At 40.6% G+C, this 21,832-nt stretch overlaps 2 protein-coding genes across 4 annotated transcripts in view; one reads left to right on the top strand and one right to left on the bottom strand.

The window, feature by feature from the left end:
• elp4 (elongator acetyltransferase complex subunit 4) overlaps positions 1 to 18,743 on the bottom strand; it is a 53,377-nt gene extending 34,634 nt beyond the window's left edge. For both annotated transcript variants that reach the window (XR_004656412.1, XM_034869962.1), the window contains exons 1-7: positions 18,531 to 18,743; positions 17,548 to 17,583; positions 12,798 to 12,919; positions 9,882 to 10,016; positions 8,319 to 8,455; positions 5,213 to 5,297; positions 2,353 to 2,541 (exon numbers count right to left, since the gene is read on the bottom strand). Coding sequence is in view for 1 of the 2 variants with exons in the window: in XM_034869962.1 (XP_034725853.1) it covers positions 2,353 to 2,541; positions 5,213 to 5,297; positions 8,319 to 8,455; positions 9,882 to 10,016; positions 12,798 to 12,919; positions 17,548 to 17,583; positions 18,531 to 18,708 (882 nt within the window). In the remaining variant the exon portion in view is untranslated. The remainder of the gene's footprint in view (positions 1 to 2,352; positions 2,542 to 5,212; positions 5,298 to 8,318; positions 8,456 to 9,881; positions 10,017 to 12,797; positions 12,920 to 17,547; positions 17,584 to 18,530) is intronic.
• Positions 18,744 to 18,783: 40 nt separating this feature from the next.
• immp1l (inner mitochondrial membrane peptidase subunit 1) overlaps positions 18,784 to 21,832 on the top strand; it is a 15,204-nt gene continuing 12,155 nt past the window's right edge. Inside the window, exons 1-2 of one of the 2 annotated variants that reach the window (XM_034869986.1) lie at positions 18,793 to 18,879; positions 21,241 to 21,244. The gene's annotated coding sequence lies outside the window, so the exon portion shown is untranslated. Of the gene's footprint in view, positions 18,880 to 21,240; positions 21,245 to 21,832 lie in introns of both variants that reach the window. The other variant, XM_034869978.1, reaches the window with a different exon arrangement.

Consider the following 21,832-nt stretch of genomic DNA (forward strand, 5'->3'; position numbering starts at 1 on the left):
TACAATTCTAAATAATAAAAGACAGATTGAGATGGAAAAACTACCATTGGAAATTTGCAAATATCTTCCACTAACAATACCAAGGAGGTCAGCCAAGATATCAGGATATTAATTAAACAACTGAGTCAATCAAAATGCTGTACAAGTTTATTATTTCAGAAACATTGAAAACTGTTGGAAAATGTAAAATATATGTATATAGTATATAATATAAAGTATGAGAAATGATTTGTTTCAGTCGTTTTTCAAGCAAAAATGACAAATATTTGCTGGTTCAAGCTCTACAAATAAGATAATTCTTTGTAATATGTGATAGTAAATAAAACGTCTTTAGGTTTTGGACAGTTGGCCATGGCTTTTGGCATTGGGAAGTTGTCACGTTTTTCAGTATGTTTTGTTATTTTATAAACTTAACTATTATTAATGAAAATACGTAGCATAATAATATCCTGTAATCGTTAGTTGTGGGCCTACATTCAATTGACTCAAAGCAAACAAAAGATAAGTAAAAGATATTAGTTTTTAAACAAAAAGTATCAGTGTGGATGTAGACTCTAAATATTTGCATAGTTCAGGACACCAGAGTCTGACCAGCAGGCGAGGTGTGTATGGATACATTTTAGGGAAGACTGTATAGTTTGTGTTTGTGGGTGTTTACTTGTGGGGATGGAGATGGTGGCAGGAGATAGTATGATGGAGGAGTACCAGGCTACGACGAGCCTAATTAATGTTTCAGATGGACTGTGGCACTGAGCTGCTGTGAGGAGGCTTTCAGTGAGTTGCTCAACTTCCCAAGCTGCTCAATAATGGATAGAGAGTCCAGTGCGGTCTCGGCCAGCTAGCCCACTGCTACTAGTCTAGACAGTCTTCCAAAGGCCACACACCATTAACTAAGCTAATTATCTAAGCAAAGATACTGGCAGAATGAAGCTCTGCTAACATGTTAATGCTTAAAATACCAGACTCTGTTGGCAGTAACTTAAAATGAGCAGCCTGCACACCTTGGTGACCTCAACTGATCAATTATAATCTTTTTTTATGACAACACCAAGTGTGATTAAACTAATCATAAGGTCAATTCATAGATGCCCATTTTAACAGCCTCTCATTACCTCCATGTTGGCTTAGTCACCCAACACCTGATTCAATCCAAAATTTCCCCCTCTCGTCTTCTTCCCCCGCTCATTCACTTCACTCCCCAGGGTGGGGAAGAGGGAGGGGACAGATTAAGGGTTTGGAGGCTAGGCCAGAGAGGGACAGGGGGACCGCTCCCACCACAGCTGACATCTGCTAGTTAGCCACTCTACCTTTCTTGACTAGGCCAAGGCCGCTGTGCACTGAGCATATAGGCTTGGAGCCAGAGCATGTTGTGACAACACAGCTGTTCTGAAAGTTAAGCATCGACCTATATCTTTCTATAACAGATCAGATGCAGCTTCCATGCTGTTGTGTATGAGGACTATAAGGAAGTAAGGTGTTTTAAGTGTAGGCAAGATAAAATATTTTAGAAGAAAGTCTCAGATGGCTTTTCTGGTGAGTGTGCTTCTATGGTCGACTGTCTGGGGGAGGGCTGTGGTTTGCCATATGCCTCAGCAGATGACTCTACCTTCACACTGAGAGGCCAGACTGTACACAGACGCATGCATGCCCACCGCCCCCTCCCCCCCTCCCCCAAACACCCACACACACCTAGAAGGAGAGACATTTGAAAGAGAATAAAATGCATACACAAGCACACACTCATTGTGTACAGCTTCAAGTAATTAAAAGCCCAAACAAACAAACATAGATTTAGAAGCCTTTGAATGAAGTGTGCACTCGACTGGGTCTGTTGGGGGAGCGATGCGTGAAGAAGAGGCTCAAACCAGGCTGACACTGGACCACAGGGTCAAGAGGAGGCCCCACTACAAAAGACTTCAAACTTTGTTTCCCATTAATAAACAGGACAAAGAAAAAGCACTTGGGCCAAACATCAACCCACGCACAAAAAAAACAACTCTCTATTATCTGTGAATTCAAGTCAATTCAATGTTTATTATTTATCCCTCTGGCAGAAATTTAAGGTAAGTAGACACAACAGAGGAGCAAAGACAAAGAGTTAAAAAAGAGAACAAAGCAGAACACACTGCAGTTAGGACTTGTAAACCTTGCACGTCCCAGTATTCTTGCAGTACCACACATTCCAGAAACTAATGACAAACTGTTGTCAATTAATTAAAACTGTCATAAAAACTGGACACATCAGTTATACAATAGGTCAGCAAGTAATTGCTAATCAGATAAGTTATATTCTAAGTGCATGCTGATAGTTATGAACTGTGCGGCGTTCTAATGTGTCAAAAATGGTCTCACCTGGATGAGATGTGAAGGCACAGTAACTACTGCAACACACAGTGATGACCTCAGCAAAGCACGCAGTCCATAGAGAAAGGTAGTGAGAGCGTGGCCATGTCTCGGGTTGTCATGGCAACACAGGTCATCCCCCCAAAGAGCCGAGCCAAGAGAGTGAAGCCCAATTCTCAGGATGTTACGTGAATTTGACTATAAGAAATAACAAGCAAGAAGAAGGGGTCAGGCAAGTCATGAAAATATGTACATTTCTACAGAAGCACACACACAATGTGATGACAGAATTTAATTTGATTTCAAGTTCTCCCGGTGCATTTAAAGATTAACAGATTGCTGGTATTGGATTATTTGGAAAGGTGCTGTTCTGGGTAGTATTACCAAACTCTGGGAGAGAGAAACTGGACAGTCTGCTCACCAGCACAGACAATTGGAACACAGTGCCCAAACGTGACTGGACACAACTGCCCAATCACAGAGGCCATCTGACACATGCACAATGGACCTGTCAGACAGGCTTCCAATATGGCCGCCACCCAGAAACCCAAGCACATTCTTGGCACAAGAGTGATGCTCTGCCGCCAAGGGGGCCTGGGTAAGGGTGGATGGCCTTCTCTTGAAACCCCCTACCCCACCACAACAGATCAACACTTTCACGAAAACTGAGAAAAAGTGGCCAAACATTGGTGGGATATATATCATTGAAACTGAGAAAATGGAGGACCCTGTGAGAAGTTTTTAACCTTTCCTACAATTGCCTTTTGTCTAGGGGGTCTTCAGGATGGCTTCTGATTACTGAGGTGAGAGCCAAGAATGATTAACTGGCCTAAAATCTGCTCACTTTTTTCCTCTTTTTTTTCCAACCTCTCCTCTCTTTGATCCCTCCCCTACATTATGTCTACCCTCCCAAAATCTCCTCTACCCCACTCCCCATTGCTTCCTCTCCCAACAGTATGACCTAAACTTCGTTTGGAACTGGATCAGAATCAAGGGCATCTAAGAAAAATAAACTCCATTGTTTCTGGGAGTTTTTCAGAGTTGGCTCAAAGTTTCCCAAAGGAGGACTCTCACACTACAATTTACACTCATCATCCTCTACACCATTCAACATCCCTGCTGAATCACTATACCTTACTACACTTGAGCATTAGTGCTGTGTGTGCTTGTGCTTTTGTTATTATTAGATATTCCCTTTCTTTGCCTACGCTGATCTTAGGGGCCACAGAATTAGAATTCTATTTGTATGTCTGCAGGCCAGCAGGGGGGAACTGTGGTAACACGACTGTTGCTGTGGCATCAAAAGGAGAGGCCAAACTTAACTCCTATAGTTTAGCCTATAGAAAAATCAGGGAACAGTGCCAGTTGAGTCAAGCCAAAGACCAGAGGCCAGCCATATAGACTACAGCCAGCCTGGGACACAACCTAATCACCAGCCAATCTTTGTGGAGACTCGCAGTCCTGCTGCCGCCCCTGTCCCTCTCATCTCAAAAGACTTAAAAAATACGCTCTGGGAGATTAATCCTTGTTTTTTCCTGTTGTTTACATAACACAGTTTTTATGAAATCTGTATTTTGTTACCAATCCATAATGGCAGATTAACATATAAACATAAAAGTGCAAACACACTGACTATCACCCATACTGGGCATTCTTGTGCCAGTGCCCATGTCGCTCTGTGCCGGTCTGCATTCCTGGACTGTGCCAACAGCATGTCAGGCGGCCACACTGCTTTAATGATGTCAGCAGTTAATCTGGCGTGTGAGTGACAGCGCTCAGGGAGAGAGGGTGGGGGGTACTGGAGGTAAATCCTGTGTGTGAGTGACAGGGGGAGAGGTGGCTCCAGGTGACGAGCAGTTGGGTCACTGAAAGTAGGTGAATAAGGCGTGGGAGGCGCACGCACACGCACACACACACGCACACGCACACACGCACACACACACACAAAGTATATATGCATATATAGAAGCACATCACAGTGTTAGGAGGATTACAGTAGGTCCTTTGGGAAACAGACCAGGCCATGGCTGTTTCTGGCATTCTGTCGAGGACTGATGATTATTAAAGGGATGTATGTCAAAGGTAAGAGTCAAACAGCTGGGGCACACAGGTGAGGCCAACCCGAGCAGGTGACAGAGAGGTAAACAGACTCATGAGAAGTGGTGGTTGGAATGTGACAGAAGAGCTTGGGGTCACGGATGGAGTTCTAGTATCTCTGTTTTAAAAATGCTCCTCTAATGCATTTCACACATAATAATTTAAATGTACAATAGTTTGACTGGGCTCATTCTAATTAATGGGGCTACAAATAGACATTTGTAACACAAACACATGAGCACCAGCAAGTCAAAGAGTTCACATTTACTGACATTTAGTGAATAAAAAGAAAGAATGTGCTCCAGCCTTTTGTTTTGCATTACTGCTAGCGGCCGTTTACTGCATGACTCCTGCATTTCTGCCATGTTTTTTGAGAATTACCGTGTGTGATCAAATTGGACTGGTGCGTTTTGTTACTTATGTAGAGTCCATTCAATAAACAAAACCAATGCCATTTTAACATTCCACTCCAGCTCAACTGGTTAAATGGGTTGTTGCAGTGATCACTCATAACACGAAGAGATTGGTGGCCGGAAGTCATGGGACAATTTTTCTTGTCCAGCTGTATTGCCTGCTATTGTGCTGCAAATGTGTACTAATAAAGTCACAGTGTGATTGATGTTTGATAAAAGTTGATTTGCTTGAAACTCTTTGACAATTGGAGGTTACAAATTTTAAGAAAATTGTAGTTGCAGAAAATATGTGTCAGAAATCCTCTGAATTAAGGTTAAAAGAAACAATTGCAAAGCAGTCATCAACTTCTGGTTCTTACCATAGGGGCCGCTACGTCAAAGCCCTCCCTGAGTATGACCTCTTGAAGTGACTTCAGCAACGCAGAGTAGGACTCGGGCATACTACTGCAAAGAGCACAGGGCAGAAGAGAGAGTGACTGAGGACATGTAAACTGTAATTGAAACCATTTTGATAAAACTGGGCCAAGCTTTTCACCGCAGTAGCTTAATCCTATATGACTGCAGCATGTTCCTCCTGACTGTGCTTTTCTGAAACCACTGAAGCAGACAGATGATCCATATCAAGAGATCCAATTAATTTATTTGGTTGATTAAATTACAACATGACTGGTTCTCCGTCAGCTCCCCAAGGATCTGATTGTGCCGAGACAGACAGACAAACAGACAGATGAGACGTGCATATGCACAAACATACACACAACAAAGACAATAAGTGATAAGGGGGGGGGGGGGTTAATGGGCTGATATCTAAAATTAACAGGGAACAGCATTTTGGTGTTTAATCAAGGGTAAGATGTGCGCTTCTGACAAAGGGCATACAATACCATCGGAGCAACATTTAGCAACAGTCAAGGGATGGATTACTGCTGAGCCCATCTTGTGCCTGTAGTATGGCCAATAGAAACGTTAACCCCATCTTTTTACACATGTCCCTCAACTTAAGAACGCCCCACCATTGTAATGACCACTCTGTAGTGAGTCACAGTGGGCTGCTATGTCAGTTGTCAATTCGACCTACAGGCTAGAGAAGCTGATACACATAGATTGGTCACACACCAATAGCCCTGCATAAAGAACAGTAATACACACTGATTACACTTGCGCCAAGTACATCTATGTACTCTATTTCAGTTATTCAGCCCAACAATGGTGCCTCCTGACCCCGCTGGGGCTAATGATAGAGCTTGTTTGGTGAAAGAGGGACACCTACCCTCCTTGGCCTCTCTGCCCATGCCCCGGCTCTGAGGTAGGGGGCTGGGATGGTTTGACATGCAGTTGAGCAGGAGGTTGCCTCTGGTTGGCAGCCATTGTGTGGGATGGCATTGTATTTTAGCTACCCCTACTGAGCACCCCTCATTCAGGTACCAAAAAGGTCTAGGTGCTTAGCTACAGGGGCTAGTGCGTCTGCTAATTAGGATCATACGCAGGGAAGCTTCTTTATCTCGGTACTCCTCTTTCAGCAAAGGAAGAAAGGAGGAGATAAGGGGGATGCTTGGTCTTAAACAACAGGATCTGTATCACCTAGAGAGCAATTTGTGCCAATTATGCCTTCAAGTGAAACGGAGCAATTTAACAGCTAGGGTATCAACATGGGGCTGTGGACACGTGCAAGGGGGAGTAGCCTGCTTAGGAGTTTGTGTGGTATATATGTGTGTGTGTGTGTAATATGCTGAGTGTGTGTGTGTGTGTGGTGTGTGTGTGCGTGCGTGCATGCACATATGTGTGTCAGTTTTGGGGCCTGGGGGTACAATGGTGCGGTGCAGGTGTAGTTTCCTACTGTCAAAATGTCTGTAAGATCTATAACCCATTCAGACGCCACAACAGTACCACCATGTCACTCTTACTCACTCCACTTCCACACAACGCCGCAAACATTAATGGAGAAGATATATTATATGTTTTGAAGTGATATTTAGTCAAATATCAAATGCTGACCCCCTCATGGGCTAGACTTTATAAATACTCAATATTGAAAATATATACTTTAAACTGAATTTCCACAACATTTAATGTGTTTGCACGGGTGCTCTGTTAAACAGTCTCTGTTTGCTGAAATAAAGGAAGAGGGATTCTATAAAGCCGCCTCCACATCCTCTGTGCTCCAGATTGCTGTATTTACCCAGTGTGTGTGAGTGTGCCTTCGTGTGCCCTTGTGTGTTCAACAGCACTCTCTGAGTAAAGAGCCTGCGTGACCTCTGAACCCTAAATACACTCAACGCAGGAGAAATCAAACAGACGCTGAGCAAACAAGACCTATTTAAATAGACATGCACAACCTTTCCAAGAGGCTGAATGTCTTAGGCCAATGGCAAGCTACTCAGAATAGAAGATAAGCCATGCTTTTCTTTTAACTGATTTGTATAGGCTTTTAAAAGGTTAAAAATACTGATATTTTAAAATGAAAAAAACAAACGCATTTAAGCATGATGAAAACTGTGACGGCTTAGATTTCAGCTGTAATGACTAATATCGTTTCATATTTTTAAGCCACTCAATGAATCTCAGTTACTAAGAAATTGTACTACTGTACTTTATTAGCTGAAACAACTAACTGATTGATTAGATGATCTACAAAAAATTAATTAGCAACTATTTTGATAACTTTTTATCAAAATAACTAATAACTATTTGTCGCACAGGAAAAGGAAAATATCAGAATATGATACCTTGTGCTCTTGTTTTTCCTATGGTCATCATTTATTTTGTTTGGTTTGCTGTATTCGTTTGTCTGTTTCAGCAGGATTATGGGAAAAACTACTGGCTCCATGATCATTACACTTGGTGGAAGGGTGTCGCATGGGCCAAGGAAAACCCCATTACATTTTGAAGCGGATCCGAATTACTGGACAGATACACATTTTATTTGCCTTGGCAGAGATCTGCACTTTGACATTTCATGGACAAAACAATTAGTCAAGAAATGTGAAAAGATTAACTGATAATGAAAACATCATTAGTTGCTTCCCCACAGTTAATTTAATTCTTATACATAAAGATAGTATTTTTTCCCTCCCCGTTTCACTTTTCAACAATTGTCAATCAACCTTTCTTTTACTTACTTATTTTTTATGTGCAGCTATGTATGTACAGTATGTATATACTTATGTATTATTATATGTATTTATATATGTATGTGTGTATGTATACTGTGTGTGTGTATATATATGTATGTATTTATATATATGTCTGTGTGTATGTATGTGCTCTTTAAATTCTGTTGGTCTACCTACATTGGTGGTTCACCTGTACTGGGAACGATGCCATGTTTGTTTGTTGTGTTCTGTTGAAGATGTCTTATTTGTGTAACTGTGTTTTGTGGATGATGTCGTGTTTGTGTGCCTGTGTTTTGCAGATGGTGTCTCATTGGTTTCCATGCGTACTGTGGATGATGTCTTGTCGTTTTACCTGTGTGTGGGTGATGACTGGGTGGGATGTTCTGTAGGGTAGAAGCGATGGCACTTGGCTGCCTGGCGAATTTCTGGCTCCATAGTCTTAGAGACATCATAGTAATGCCCGAACCGAGATGAGGATGCCAGGGCACTCTGAGGAGGTCAACAAGTCAAACTTATGGTAAAGCAAATGAACACTAAAGACCTTTAATGAGAGTGAATTTAAATTTATTTTCAATGCTTGCTTCAAACTTCTTACAACAAATGATGTATTTAACTAATTTCAGACTCAAGAATTCAAGAAAAAAGCTTTTGAAAAAATCGTTTTTGTTTTTCTATGTTAAATGAGCGTGCTTCACAATCCTATGGTAAAGCAATTGCATTGTTTATGGGTCATTCCTTGACATTCTTACAGCCGAGAAGTTAAATAACCACTACGACCACGCTCTTAATCATTTCTTCACATAAATGTCCACTTCTGGCTGTGAAAGCAAACGTGTCAGGGAAAGGGGAAGGCGGATGTTTTCCTGCAGCTGAAAGAGAGAGTTTTAGCTCTTCTCTCTTAGTAAAACCAGGGATTCCATTGTTAGAGGGGCCCTTAATCTACCCCTAATCTGGATTAGGGCCCCCGGTGTGTCCTTCTCCTGGCGGGACGAGGGGGTCAGCAGGGCAGGGGGGTCAGGGGCTCATCTTCTTTTTGTGAGCTAGGCAACCCGCTTAGCGTTCAATACCCGCCCTGACAGCCTCACCTTTGATCTGATGTCTTCATCGAGAGAGCGACACAGTGGGCTATGCCAGGAGAGGTGTGTGTAAGGGGAAAGTAAGCGTTGACTCTGGGGGTGAATTTGGGATGCAAATCCTTTGGTGGGGCTTACTAGTGGTTTGTAAAGACGATTTTACAGGGGAAGGGGGAGAGGTGAGGAAAGGACACAGATATAAAGAAGTTTCCAAGGAGAGAGAAAGAGGGAGAGGATCCCCCGGGACACACTGTGTGCTGTTAATCCACATAGCGATATGGATTATGGACTGAAGGGGGGAGACTGCAGAGAAGTAGATGGGGAGGGTCACTTCTCCTCAAAGCGGAAGAAAGAGTGTAGGGCTGCCAATCCTAGCAGGGGGAAAGGCAGGGATTTGGGGGAAGACAGAGGCGCAGGTCTGGGTCACAGGGTTGAGCGAGCAGACATGTCAATGCACAGGCTGCAAAGTACTCTTGTTTCCCAGGCTAAGCAGGGGTGCAGGCGTGTGTGTATGTGTGTATATGTGAGTTGGGGACCAGTGAAAAGCCTACCTATTGCCAGCTAAGTGTGAGTAATCTGGTCCAGCTCTGAAAGGAGAGGCTGAGGCCTCATTCACTCCACAAAAGGAGTTTAGAATTTAGTGGTAGAGACAATTGCCAAACCACTAAGACCAGAGAACCAGTGCTGTTCTTTCGCATATAATCACTAACAGAGGAACATCTTGGACTGTCAATAAAAGAAGCATGATTACAAAGTTACCTATATTCTACTTAATATTCAAGTCCAACTATGCTGCACTCATAATAACAGAAAATATAGCTATCAAATGATCACATGATTACCTGTACTTTTGGAAGATTCTGATAACGCCAGGCAATCTTCATGGCATCCAAACTGTCGTGAGCTTCAGAAGACAGCCTGGGCTGCTCCACTGGTTTATGGATAGCAACATCATCCAAGATGGGAGCCGGGAGTTCCTGCAAAAAATGATACAATTAATATAAGAATTTTAATTATCCTTATTGCTGTGTAATATCATATGACTTGAGCCAGTACAGTCTTATCTATCAATGCATAACGTGCACGCACTTGAGTGTCATCTTTCGACAGTAACCTGATCTCTTGAACGTAAACGAAAAGCAAACTTGGTTTCTTAAATTAGTACAGTGCTATTTTTTTATTTAATTGGTTTACACATATTCAAATACTACAGATTATTATACAAATAATCAATTGAAGATGATGAAGATGATAAAGGTGATGGAGCTATACAAAAAACAACAACAGAAAAGCTTAATCTGGGCACTATCCAATGCTTAATCCAATTAAAATAGAAAGAAATTACACAAAATATAGCATAAATACAATAGATAAAATATTATTAGGAGTTTCATGGGTTGTTTACAAAGACATTCCATTGGGATAACATTGCACAGACAACAGCTTACCTAAATTGTACATGTATTAGCTCTGAAAAATCGGATGGCAAAGCATTCCAAATCATTGAACCTCAGTAATTTAAACCAAACTGAAGTTGAGATATTTGATCGATAAGAGGCCTGAGAGTGTAGTTATTTTGAGTGGCATGAATATGAAGTTGGTAACAGTAAAACAAGTATGTTCTTTAAAGATCTGTATACAAATAAAGCAACCTGGAGTTTATTGACTTAATACATTTAAAATAAATGATAAGGAAGTTGAGAAAAATATTTGTATGTACACAGTAGACTATTCAATGAAGAAACTGAGAACAGGCAGAGTGAAAAAACTGTGGGATTTTTCCTGGATAATTCTGATTTCTTGTCCACGTACCAAACAGGGTTACTAATGGGGTATTTCCAAGAGCACGTGTTGACTACAAAGTCTTCACAGAGAAAAATATCGCTGTGACAGCAGCGCCAAGGGATGAATGATCCTTATAGCTAAGTGTCCTTGTATCAAACATATTAAATCTAAAGTCTGACTAAAACTGGAACTGAAAAAAATCAGTTTAAATTTCTTGTGCTGATATTACGCTAATTTTCAGGTTCATAATTGTATTTAGAGGTTGTATCAGAATAGGTTTATGTGGTTTAATTTTCAGAAAACACTTCCTCTTGTCACCCTGTGTGTTGAGCTCTCTGTTTAAGTTTCAGAGTGAGGCATCTCACTTCTGTTCCATATTTGTTGGGCACATTTGTGGTAAGTACTGCTAGCGAGTCAGTTGCAGAGCATGAGGGAGTGCAATGCTAGCAGCTAGGCGAGCATTTTAACGTGTGTTACTGAGTGACGCACGTTCGTCACGGAAGGAAAGGCTGGACTACAATAGAGCTGTTTAGAGCAGTTTGTGAACAGTGTTTTCTGCGGAAGATGGTAAGTGCCTTTAGGATGGACTTTGGGCTTTTGCACTTTGTAAATCTATAATGTGCACAATATAGGAAAGGGAAAAAGCCCAAAAGCACAACATGAGCTCTTTAATGTGTGCAGAAAAAATGTATTACTACTATGGTAGGGTGGGTGGGAAATCTGACTGATTAGTTCAGTGATTCTCAAACTTTTTCAGCTCAAGACCCAAAAGAGAAATTTGGTGTCTCCCCGGGACCCAAATTGACAAAAATTCACCATGAATCATTGTAACATCTACATTCTTAAACTGTGGACAAATATTGAACAAACCATGAATTTAAATTTATATGAAGTATATTTATTCCATTATAAAAGTAAACAAAAACAGAAAAGGTCTCTATTCTCCTTTCTGTGTCTCACCCCTTCTAAACTCATTTTCTTATCCCCCCCTATCATCCCTCAGTACCAACATTTTTTTAAATAATGCTGACTTGAATTTAATGAGATGTATGTGTCTGGTTGAAGATATCAACCAGCTGATCAAGTCTAGGTTCTAAGTGCCATTCTGAGGTCATGTTGAGCATTTAGTCTGCTCTCTGCCAATTGGCAACCCAATAAAACGGGTCTGCGACTTATTTTGGTTCCCGACCCTATGTTTGGGAAACATTGGATTACTTGATTAGGTTTTTTAAGTGCATGTGAACGCATTCTCAAATTTCCTGCTTTAACTTGATGTCTTCCAATAAGCTTGTTTCTTGTGTGCATGTTAACGTAATGCACAAAGTACAACCTTAGTATCTGAAGATTAGCATACTGTGAATGTAGCTGTGAAAACACTAAATGATGTGATATATCCCCTTTGGGAGTCCCCCTCTCTTAATAAGCCTTTGATATGTAAAGAGAGGGTGAGGCTGTGACCCCTCCCCCTATCAATCAGTGGGAGAGAGGCCCTCCTCCTGTATGCGGGTGGCAGTCAGCTTCTGGGCCTAGGGTCCTCTTCACAGAATGATGCATCGGGAAACATTTCAACAATGCCCCAACCATGCCACCCTCGACCTCTCAGATACCCCCGCTGACCCTGACACATCTTGTGGAAAGCTGTGCGACTATAATACCTGTTACTGACCAGAGTGAACCAGACTCAACACTATACAGTGGGAGCCGATATTGGGACAGAAAAATACTTCTAAAAGTAGGCAGAATATTTAAATAAAAAAAGCATCTTCTGATGACTAAAAGGTAAACAAAAGTTTTTTTTCAAAGTTTCCAAAAAACAGTTGTACAAGGATAATGTTACAGTAGACATATTGAGGCCATCCTTGCTTCTTTGTGCAGGGTTTCCCAAGACTTGTGGCTTGAAAATCATACTCATAGGCGGCACAACAAATTTCCTTCCAAAGAGTTTACAGAATAGACGTAACCTCTTCTCATACCTGTAAGATGTCATCTGGGTTATCTTGAGCAGCCGCCACAAAAAGTTCATGTCGACACACCACTCCTTCTGCCAGGAAGTACTTTAAGATCATACGAGAGTAGCTATCATATCGGTCCTCCTCTAAAAAAGAAACAAAAGACAACAACAATCAGAATTTGAGTGTAAGTGGAAAACTCAAATAAACACACTCTGTCAAGCAATGCCATATTGCTAACATTGTCTGCAAGGCCTAAGAAATTGATTTAGAGATAAAATAGGTAAAACTTCTTCCCTATGAGAAATATATCAACCTCAAGTCTATCATTGGATCTTGTCTCATTCCGTATATTCATTCAGACACCACAGAAGAAGTTAGTGACCACATCATAGTAGTTATCTGTAATTGATGTAAGGACCACACTCTGACTACCTTTTGGAGGGAACAGATCGTGACAATTGACATGACACAAAAACATAGGTTACTGTGTGACCTGACTATCAAAGTGGAGCTGACATCTTCAGGTCTCTTGTTAAGGTCCTCACAGTATACCTGTCCACTTTTACATATCATGTCCCCAACCAGAGGCGGAGGTGAGAGGGAGACACCTGTCTTAAGCATTCACCTGACACTTCCCCCAGAACACAAACATACCCCAGCTGCCTGGACAACTGACAAGAGGAGGCAGAAGCAGGATAAGATAGTGCCTGTCCTCAGAATGCTTTGCGGCATCTAGTTCACTTGAATTTCTCTGCTTCTGTGTGAATTCTGATGGCAATGGCATCCTTTCATTATTATGTTTCCACTGTCCTTAACTTCAGGTGTATTATTGAAGTAGGTTGAAAGGCATACAAAGGTTACCTGAGATACTTTTAAACACAATCAGAAAGGATCGTTGTCAGCTTGAAATGATGACATTACAGTCTAATTTAAAAAGGAGTGTCTCAAGTATTAAATGGACAGGCAAGTGATTCTAAACACTGAAAATACTTTCCTAAAGGTAGCCTTTATTTGTGCACACAAAGTGGCCACCTGGCCATTCCACACCCCAAACCCACAAAAACAGCATGCATCATCACCATGAAACCCCCTTTCCCATCCCTAACAGGGCACATAACTCTACCCAGCATGCTGCTGCTGCTTCCTGTCACAATCATCATTTTGTAAAGATTTCATCCTCTCCAGACAATATAAACAGTGGGCACAAGGACAATGGCCACAGTGACAGTTTAAGGTAATGGGCATACAGCTGACAGCTTGGGAATGACATCCTGACTTGTCATCCCCAAACATCCAGAGAATTCTCCCCGCCTCCCACGTTCCCGGTCTATGTCCTCACCTACGGACTTAGGATGGCACAGGAAATTCCATGGCTCTTCAATTTGTTGTCGGTGGGGCTCCCTGTTCTCTTATTGATGGGTTTCTAGGTCAGCAGGCCTTTGTGGCTTTCAGCAGGCCCCACAAAGACTCCCAGATGGGCCCTCTCAAGATGGGGCCTATTGTGGCTGTGTTTCTATGGGAGCCTTACAAATGGAACCTCCAGGAGTCATTAGGCTGTTGAGGCAGGGGGTAAGGGAGGGGGTGGGAGGCGGCGGGGGTATAGGAGCAACAGGGGGTGGGGGACGGTCATATCTTTGAGGTAGATCAGTCACTCTGGACAGTCATGGGATGATTTTGTATTCTCCTTTATTGCAGATTCTGACCTAAGTTTGGTAAAGGGGGAAATGCCTCTGCTTCATTTGCCTTTAAACAGGGGAGTAGGAGTGTGAATCATATCTGTTAAAGGGGGAGGAGATAAAATATCTAGGTCAGGGTTTTCCCCCTTGTATGCATCTTTGGTCTAAAGCATTTCTACTAACCAGCTCAATTTAATTTATTATATAGGGTAGGTAAATTAAAGAAAGACACTTAACAACAAGCACTTTAGCTTCAAAACATCTAATTCAATATTGTAGATACAGCTCTAAAGATTGGTTATTAGGGGGATATTAGGTTACCGTTATATGCCCGTTAGCAGCATCTGCCAAGCCCCATTTACAGTATATGTATGACATGTCTCTATTGTTAAGCTTCAACTTGTGACCATTGTTTCTTCTTTATCATTTCACTTTATTAGTGTTAGGCACAAGGTGTTATGATTTTTTTAAATTGTATTTACCCTTGACACTTAAAAATGCACTTTTTAAACGGATGACTTGGCCTCTTTAGGGCTGCTAGGATTCAAATAGTTCCTCTCAAATGTAGAATTTACAACGGAAAAATCCTGCTTATTATCTTATTTATCCCTATTCATACTGTTGCAGTTTTTCATTGCTTTAAATATATAAATATTTATATAATATAAATAGTTATGTATATGTATTTATGTTTATATTTTTTTATTCTGATTAAATTATTTCCTCTTGAGGGACAACAAATATCTGAACTTAGTGTCATGAAACCTAATACAACCTACCTGCAACACCATAGAAGTGTTGGTAATTGTGGTTAAGTAACTTTAGGGTTGATGTATTTTCTTTGCATCAACCCTAATACTGCACATTCTCACTGCATATCCTGTAGTTATATAGATATGCTACTAAATATGTTACATGCACTTTTTAACTATTAGTCCTGCTTAGTTTGTCAGAGTAATACTTATGATGACCTACTTTCAAAATATATGTTATAGTATTTTGCATTAATACTAAAATGATACACAGATCTAAGATAACTCCTATTCAAAGCGCACTTTAAAGCTTTGAAATATTTAAACATGTAAAACAGCCAGGCCACATATAATACTAATTCTTATGGGTAAATTAGAGCAGAAACATTTTCACTTAAACTAATGGAATGAAACCATACATGGTCAACATAATAAGAGCCGGAAAGCTTTGTTCCTTCTGTTACAAAAACACAAGAGATGAGAGATCTTCAGACAGCAGCCATACTGCGCTGATCTCCCTCTAGTAGACAAATCAGGATGGACAGCTCAAGACACTTCAAAGGCAGACAACGACCAGTCTGATAATTTTATGTCTGTGTCTCACAAACAGGCCATCACAGCTAAAGGGGCAGACTGTAGGAGAAGACTGCCTGAAACAAACAAACAAACACACACTCCCCCCCATGCTACCCACCCACCCAACAAAACAGACACGCAGACAGCGCAGTGTGCACACACACACACACACACACACACATCGCTTTTTTCAAACACAAGAGAGCTCACACACGCAATTCACCTTTACTGTGTCTCTCATTACCAGATGAAACCAACCGTACATTGATTCACAAAATGGAAGGGAAGAACGCATTAGTATATAATCACTGACTCCTGCATCGATTGGGGGGTGAATTAAAGGGCAAAGCAATATCATCAGTTGGTATAGGCCTTTGCTACACACAAATTACAGCTTGAAGGGGAAACAAGAATACCTTAACCTTACTGTCTACCAGTGCATATAGCCTAGCCTATGATGAATGATAATAACAATAATAATACAGTGGAAGACATTTATGTGCCTAGAAAACACACATGCTTTGAATGTACTTCCGAAAACTTCTATAACACATCTGCAGATGAGCATGTCAATTAAGGATCACAGTGGATGTGTGAACACCTGGGATTCTAACTAGAGACCTTCAGGTCATTAGTCTGTTTGCCATTCTGCTAGATGGTGACACTCTAACCACAAAGAGCCTGAGAAAAGGCAGACTGTATCATTAGCTGTGGCATGCTAAAATGTCCAACTGAATTCGGTGTTGAGGATACATTTTAATATGTGTTGTACATGAATATGTAATACTTATACTTTCCGCGATGGGCTAATGCATTGTCATTCAAAATCTATACAACTTCTTGATTGGGAGAGTTGCCAAATAGCTAAAGCCTATGCTTTGGAAAAGATTAGCATTTATGCATCTTACTGGCTTGAAATATTAAATATGATGTATCTTTTTGAACAGTGGACATCAATGCACTGACTGTATATGGGGTTTGGTAATATTTTCGAATGACTGTGTTTCCCTCCCTCATGTCCCCCTCAGATGAGAGATCTCTGTATTATGGGTCTGAAAAAAAGCCTCCGATGACCCAAAAATTGTCATCGGTCCATGCTGGTGGAGTTTGTGTTAAATGCCGACCATTCAACATTCCCCGCAAATTCACGGCTGTGTTTATACTCTGTGTTTTCATCACTCCAAACGCTAATACTACCATTGCGTTAGATGTACTTTACGGAGCCTATAATATGTGCACACTAAATGTAGCCTGTTTTATATGTCATTTTCACATAATGTCGTATATATATCTACATATTTTCTTTAAAGATTTTATGTGCCATTTTAGGTCTTTATTGACATACTGAAGAAATTAAAAGGGAGAGGGAGAGGCTCCTTGCTGCGTCGAGGAGTTAACCTCTATATATGGGGACCCGCTCTCCCAACTGAGCTATCCTGGCACCATTTTTACATACTTTAAATGTGTCATGGTTGAAATGACAACAAAACACATTGGAGTTGAATGCCTCACTGTCAGTCTATGTCGTTAGGCGTGGCTTGGTAGTTGACTCTTTGAGCAGCGAGCAAGTGCCTTCTGGGATTTGCTGTCTGTCATTCACATGAGCCAAAAACACATTTTCTGGCTTTTCTCAGCCTAGAACTTACATTGCAACTTGTTTCGGTGCTGCCAACTGCAGCGATCTTGCTAGTTACCCTTTAAGGAAGCAATCATTATATTTAATTGGACCTTTAAACCTGTGTTCAATATGTCAAGTGAGAGACTTACCTATGAGAATTACTGTTCCAACTGCTAACCCGCCACCTGTTTGTGAAGACAAAAGAAACAATAATATTATCAGTCACATATTACAGAGACGGTCTTACTCTGAATCATTGTAAACCACTTGGAGCCTCCATTCGGCCAACTGTTTCCTTCCTTCGCCCCACAGCATCAAGGGAGAAACTTTGGAGTTCAGTGTCTTGCTCAAGAAAGACCAGGATTGAACCGCCAAACTTGTGGTTGAGGACCGACCCTCTCTACCTCTGAACCACCCCTAATGTGACATGTCAAAATGTCTTCTGCTAAAAAAGGCCCTTTGAAGGACTGGATATCTGAAGAGATGTCTGGCATGTGTTGCATTTAAACTGGTTAAGGCAAGCGTTTCATTAACCCTGTTAAGAATTCTAAGTAAACTTAGAGAATAATAAGCCAGTCCTTGGTGGTTCTGAATTAAATTAAAAAAGAACATTGTTTGTTTTTATCCAACCCACGATGTTAATGGGTCTAGCTAGACCTTGCTCCTGTCTGCCAGGGCAGGAGAGTACATGGCTGGTAATCTGAGAATAATCTGAAACTAATTATATGATTAGTATTATTATTATATTATATATTATAGAGAATGATCATGAAATTGAGCAGTACTATAAAATGCTTTACAGGTCAAAGAAATAGGAAACCAGGCATGATCACAATACCAAGTTTTGCTACATCTTTGTCAGAACATATCAATTAGGCTATACAAAAAAATAACTTGCACCACAAGTATGTAGTGGCCAAACACAGGACTACATATACATTCATTATATTTTATGAGGATCTTTGGGCTCAACAATACCCATATTAAAGGGGAAAATATGCTATAACATGTGGATTAAGAATAAATAAAGACTATCCCCATCAAGGTTTTGAGAACGGAGTCAAAATTACATTGAGAAACACAGTTAGCCTGGGTTGCTAGCGCTAAAGTTAAGTCTCAACAGCAGACTGACCGAGCAGATAGTCGAGTGACGTGACACCGGTCGAAACTAAGAGTTGTCCGTTTTGAACCGAGGGTCTGGTACCAGGTATGGAGATTAACTTGCTCCTCGTTTTCTTCTGAAAACTCGTAGTATTGAACGGTGAACGTTCAGCTGAGGGTTTACCCACACTGCTCATGGGGGCTGCCATACTGCTTGTAACTCGGTCACGCCTGTTAATGTTTGGAGCGTGTTGTCCAATCAAAGAAGACTTTGGATATCCTCGACCAATGAGCGCAGCGATTGTTGTGGGGCCAAGTGGAAGCTGTCAAAAGGAATTTCAATGTGTTGTGGTAAATGCATAGTCGGAGCAAATCACTAGGTGAGTAAAACTGAAATTGCTTGTTCTTTTTTCTGTTTACATAATGTGATCCTGTGTGTTCTTGGAAATGGCCAAGAGCTACTCAATTCCTATAAAGACGAAGGTCACCTAACGCATGGCTTTGTAACGCTTTGACCTCGTTGGTTCCTTAACAGTACACAACAATAATATTGTTTGTAACAATCAGCCCCTTCGTTTACAAAGCCTATATATTGTATGACAGTCAGAGTAGAATGCACTGCAATTAAAATACGTTATTAAAGCATTACATAATACTGTAACAAGCTGTAACAATAGCACAATAGGCTATTCTATTCTACCGGTATTCTATTCTATCGTAGGGGCGAGGAGAATACATTACATATCAGGCCCAGATATCACCCTTGTCCTAGATGTAAATGAGGAGAACATTAACCCTACACATGTGAATAGGGAAGTTATGTTTTATAACTAGTCATCCGTAGGCTACACTAAGTTGCTGGAGTGCATAATAGATTGCCTTAAGTGTCACTGAATATTCGAAAACTGATTGAAACTGTCTTGGACAAGGAGCACAGAATATGACTGTTTAACACACAGCAAAATGCAAGAGTTACATTATTCTCACCTGTATATAAAGCAGACATGACTGCCAGAAATTGGACTATTTTAGTTACGTTGGCATATTAGATTAGATTATATTAGATTACACTTTATTCATCCCACAGCGGGGAAATTCCCTTAATAGAGCAACAATTTCTACAATAAAAGCAAAACAAACAAAGCACACAAGTAAACAACAGACCATGAGCAGAAGGTATATATGATTCACAGTGTGCGTATAAATTCAAACTTTTTAAATTCACACAACAAACATGGCACATTACTACAGACTAGTATTACGCATAGTTTTTAAATTCCAAATGTTAAAAAAAGAACAGAAATGTTTAGTGCCAGGGTCTTAATGGCAAAAGAGTATGTTGTGATGTTAGTTGGAGTATCTCAATATAAGAGACCATATCACAATAGCTGCATTGATCATTTATCACATCTCTATTTTATTCTATTTCCTGTCAAGGTATGGTGAGGCAATCTACTAATTGGGTCATGATAGGTCTTGTGTAATTTAATGTAATAAATAGGTAATTGATTGTATTTGTACAAGTGCATCACCAAACAAAACTGCTTCATGTGTCTGTGCACATAAGATTAAGATTCAACTTTATTGTCATTTAGCACAGAAAGTACAGGTACAGAGCCAGTGAAATGCAGTTGACATCCAGCCAGAAGTGCAAAAGAAGCATTGAATACCAAAGTACAGTGGCCAGGTTGGATCAGTGGGTATAGCAGGTCCACAAATACTTTGAGGTTTATGACTCCACGCAGAGGTCCTGGGTCTGAATCCGACCAGTAAATTTCCTGCATGTCTTCACCCTCTCTTAGTATTCTGTGCAGTTATGTAGATGATACAGTTCAATTATGTACAACAGTGTATAGTTAGATAAATACATGTTTTCCTGATTGTGTCTACAGTGAAAGGTAAGGAGTACAGAAGGTTATGAGAGTATAAATAGACATTCTATCTACATTTTATATATAAATACACATACATATATGTGTGTGTGTGTGTGTGTGTGTGTGTGTATATATGTATGGCACAGGTTTATGGGCAGGTTATGGAATACAAATTAAATATATTGTGCAGTTTTGGGTGTTAGCAGTGCAAGGGCATTGATGAAACAGCAGGAGTAAATGTAAACCGGTAAACAATGCAGAAGTAAAAAGTAAACAGTGCTAGACAGGAGGTGAAGTTTTGTTCAGCAGGGTTAAAGCCTCTGTAAAGAAGCTGTACCTGAGCCTGCTGGTGCTGGAGCCCAGGCTCCTGTATCGCCTGCCAGATGAAAGTAGGATGAAAAGACCATGGTTTGGAGGGGTGGCATCCTTGACAAGGGCTTTGGCTTTGTTTGTACAGCGTTTATGATATGTGTTGTGGATAGGGGGGAGTTGGGAGCCAATAGCCAGATTTCACTACTCTTTGTAGTGCTTTGCGATTGGCAGTGTTGTAGTTGCTGTACCATACAGAGATACAGTTTGTGAGTATGCTGTAAGTCTGATAGAATTTAAGGACATACAGTATGGGTGTGCTTTCTTAAGGGTCCGTAGAAAGTGAAGGCCCTGATGCGCCTTCAACAGGAGTTGAGAGACCAAGAAAGAATTTCTGTGATGTGGACCACAAAGAACTTAATGCTAGACACACATTCCACCTCAGCACCAGTTATGTGGAGGGTTGTGTGTGCCTTGATCTTGATTCTCCTGAAGTCCACAATGATCTCTTTGGTCTTCAGGGTGTTGAGTGCCAGGTTACTGTTTTACATCACAAAGCTAGGTGCTGTACCTCATCCCTATATACCTTTTCCATCCTCCTCATGGTAGCAGCTCTATGTAAATTGCTATGTGTATTTATGGTTATATACACTGTAATCATGTTAAGTTGACAGTTAATGTCAGTGTGGATCCTCGTGCATTACGTTCCCAATCACATTCAGTAGTCTTCTTGGAATGTTAACATTGGGGAAAATACATATCAGACATCTGTTCCATTTTAAGCATAATTTATGAAGTTGTATTCAAGTGTAGTAATTCCATTTTATATCATGTTTTGTATATTTTTTTGGAATCGGACTACTCTATCTAGAACACATTATTAATATTATTTCAAATTTTAAATTGGCTGTACAATAAATCAATTTTTTTATTGTCATTGCAATACCAACTCAAGCAATAAACACATTAGTATTTATGAGTATTTGTAGAATTATAGAATATTTCACATCTTTTTTTAGTGGTGCTTTTCATGTTCAAGTCAAGGTTCAACTGTTCGATAAATGAATGTTGGACAAGCTCATCGAATTTGGACAATAGAAGATTGGAAAAACGTTGCCTGGTCTGATGAGTCTCGATTTCTGCTGCGACA

This window comes from Etheostoma cragini, chromosome 1 (assembly GCF_013103735.1).
Source record: "Etheostoma cragini isolate CJK2018 chromosome 1, CSU_Ecrag_1.0, whole genome shotgun sequence".
NCBI lineage: Eukaryota > Metazoa > Chordata > Actinopteri > Perciformes > Percidae > Etheostoma > Etheostoma cragini.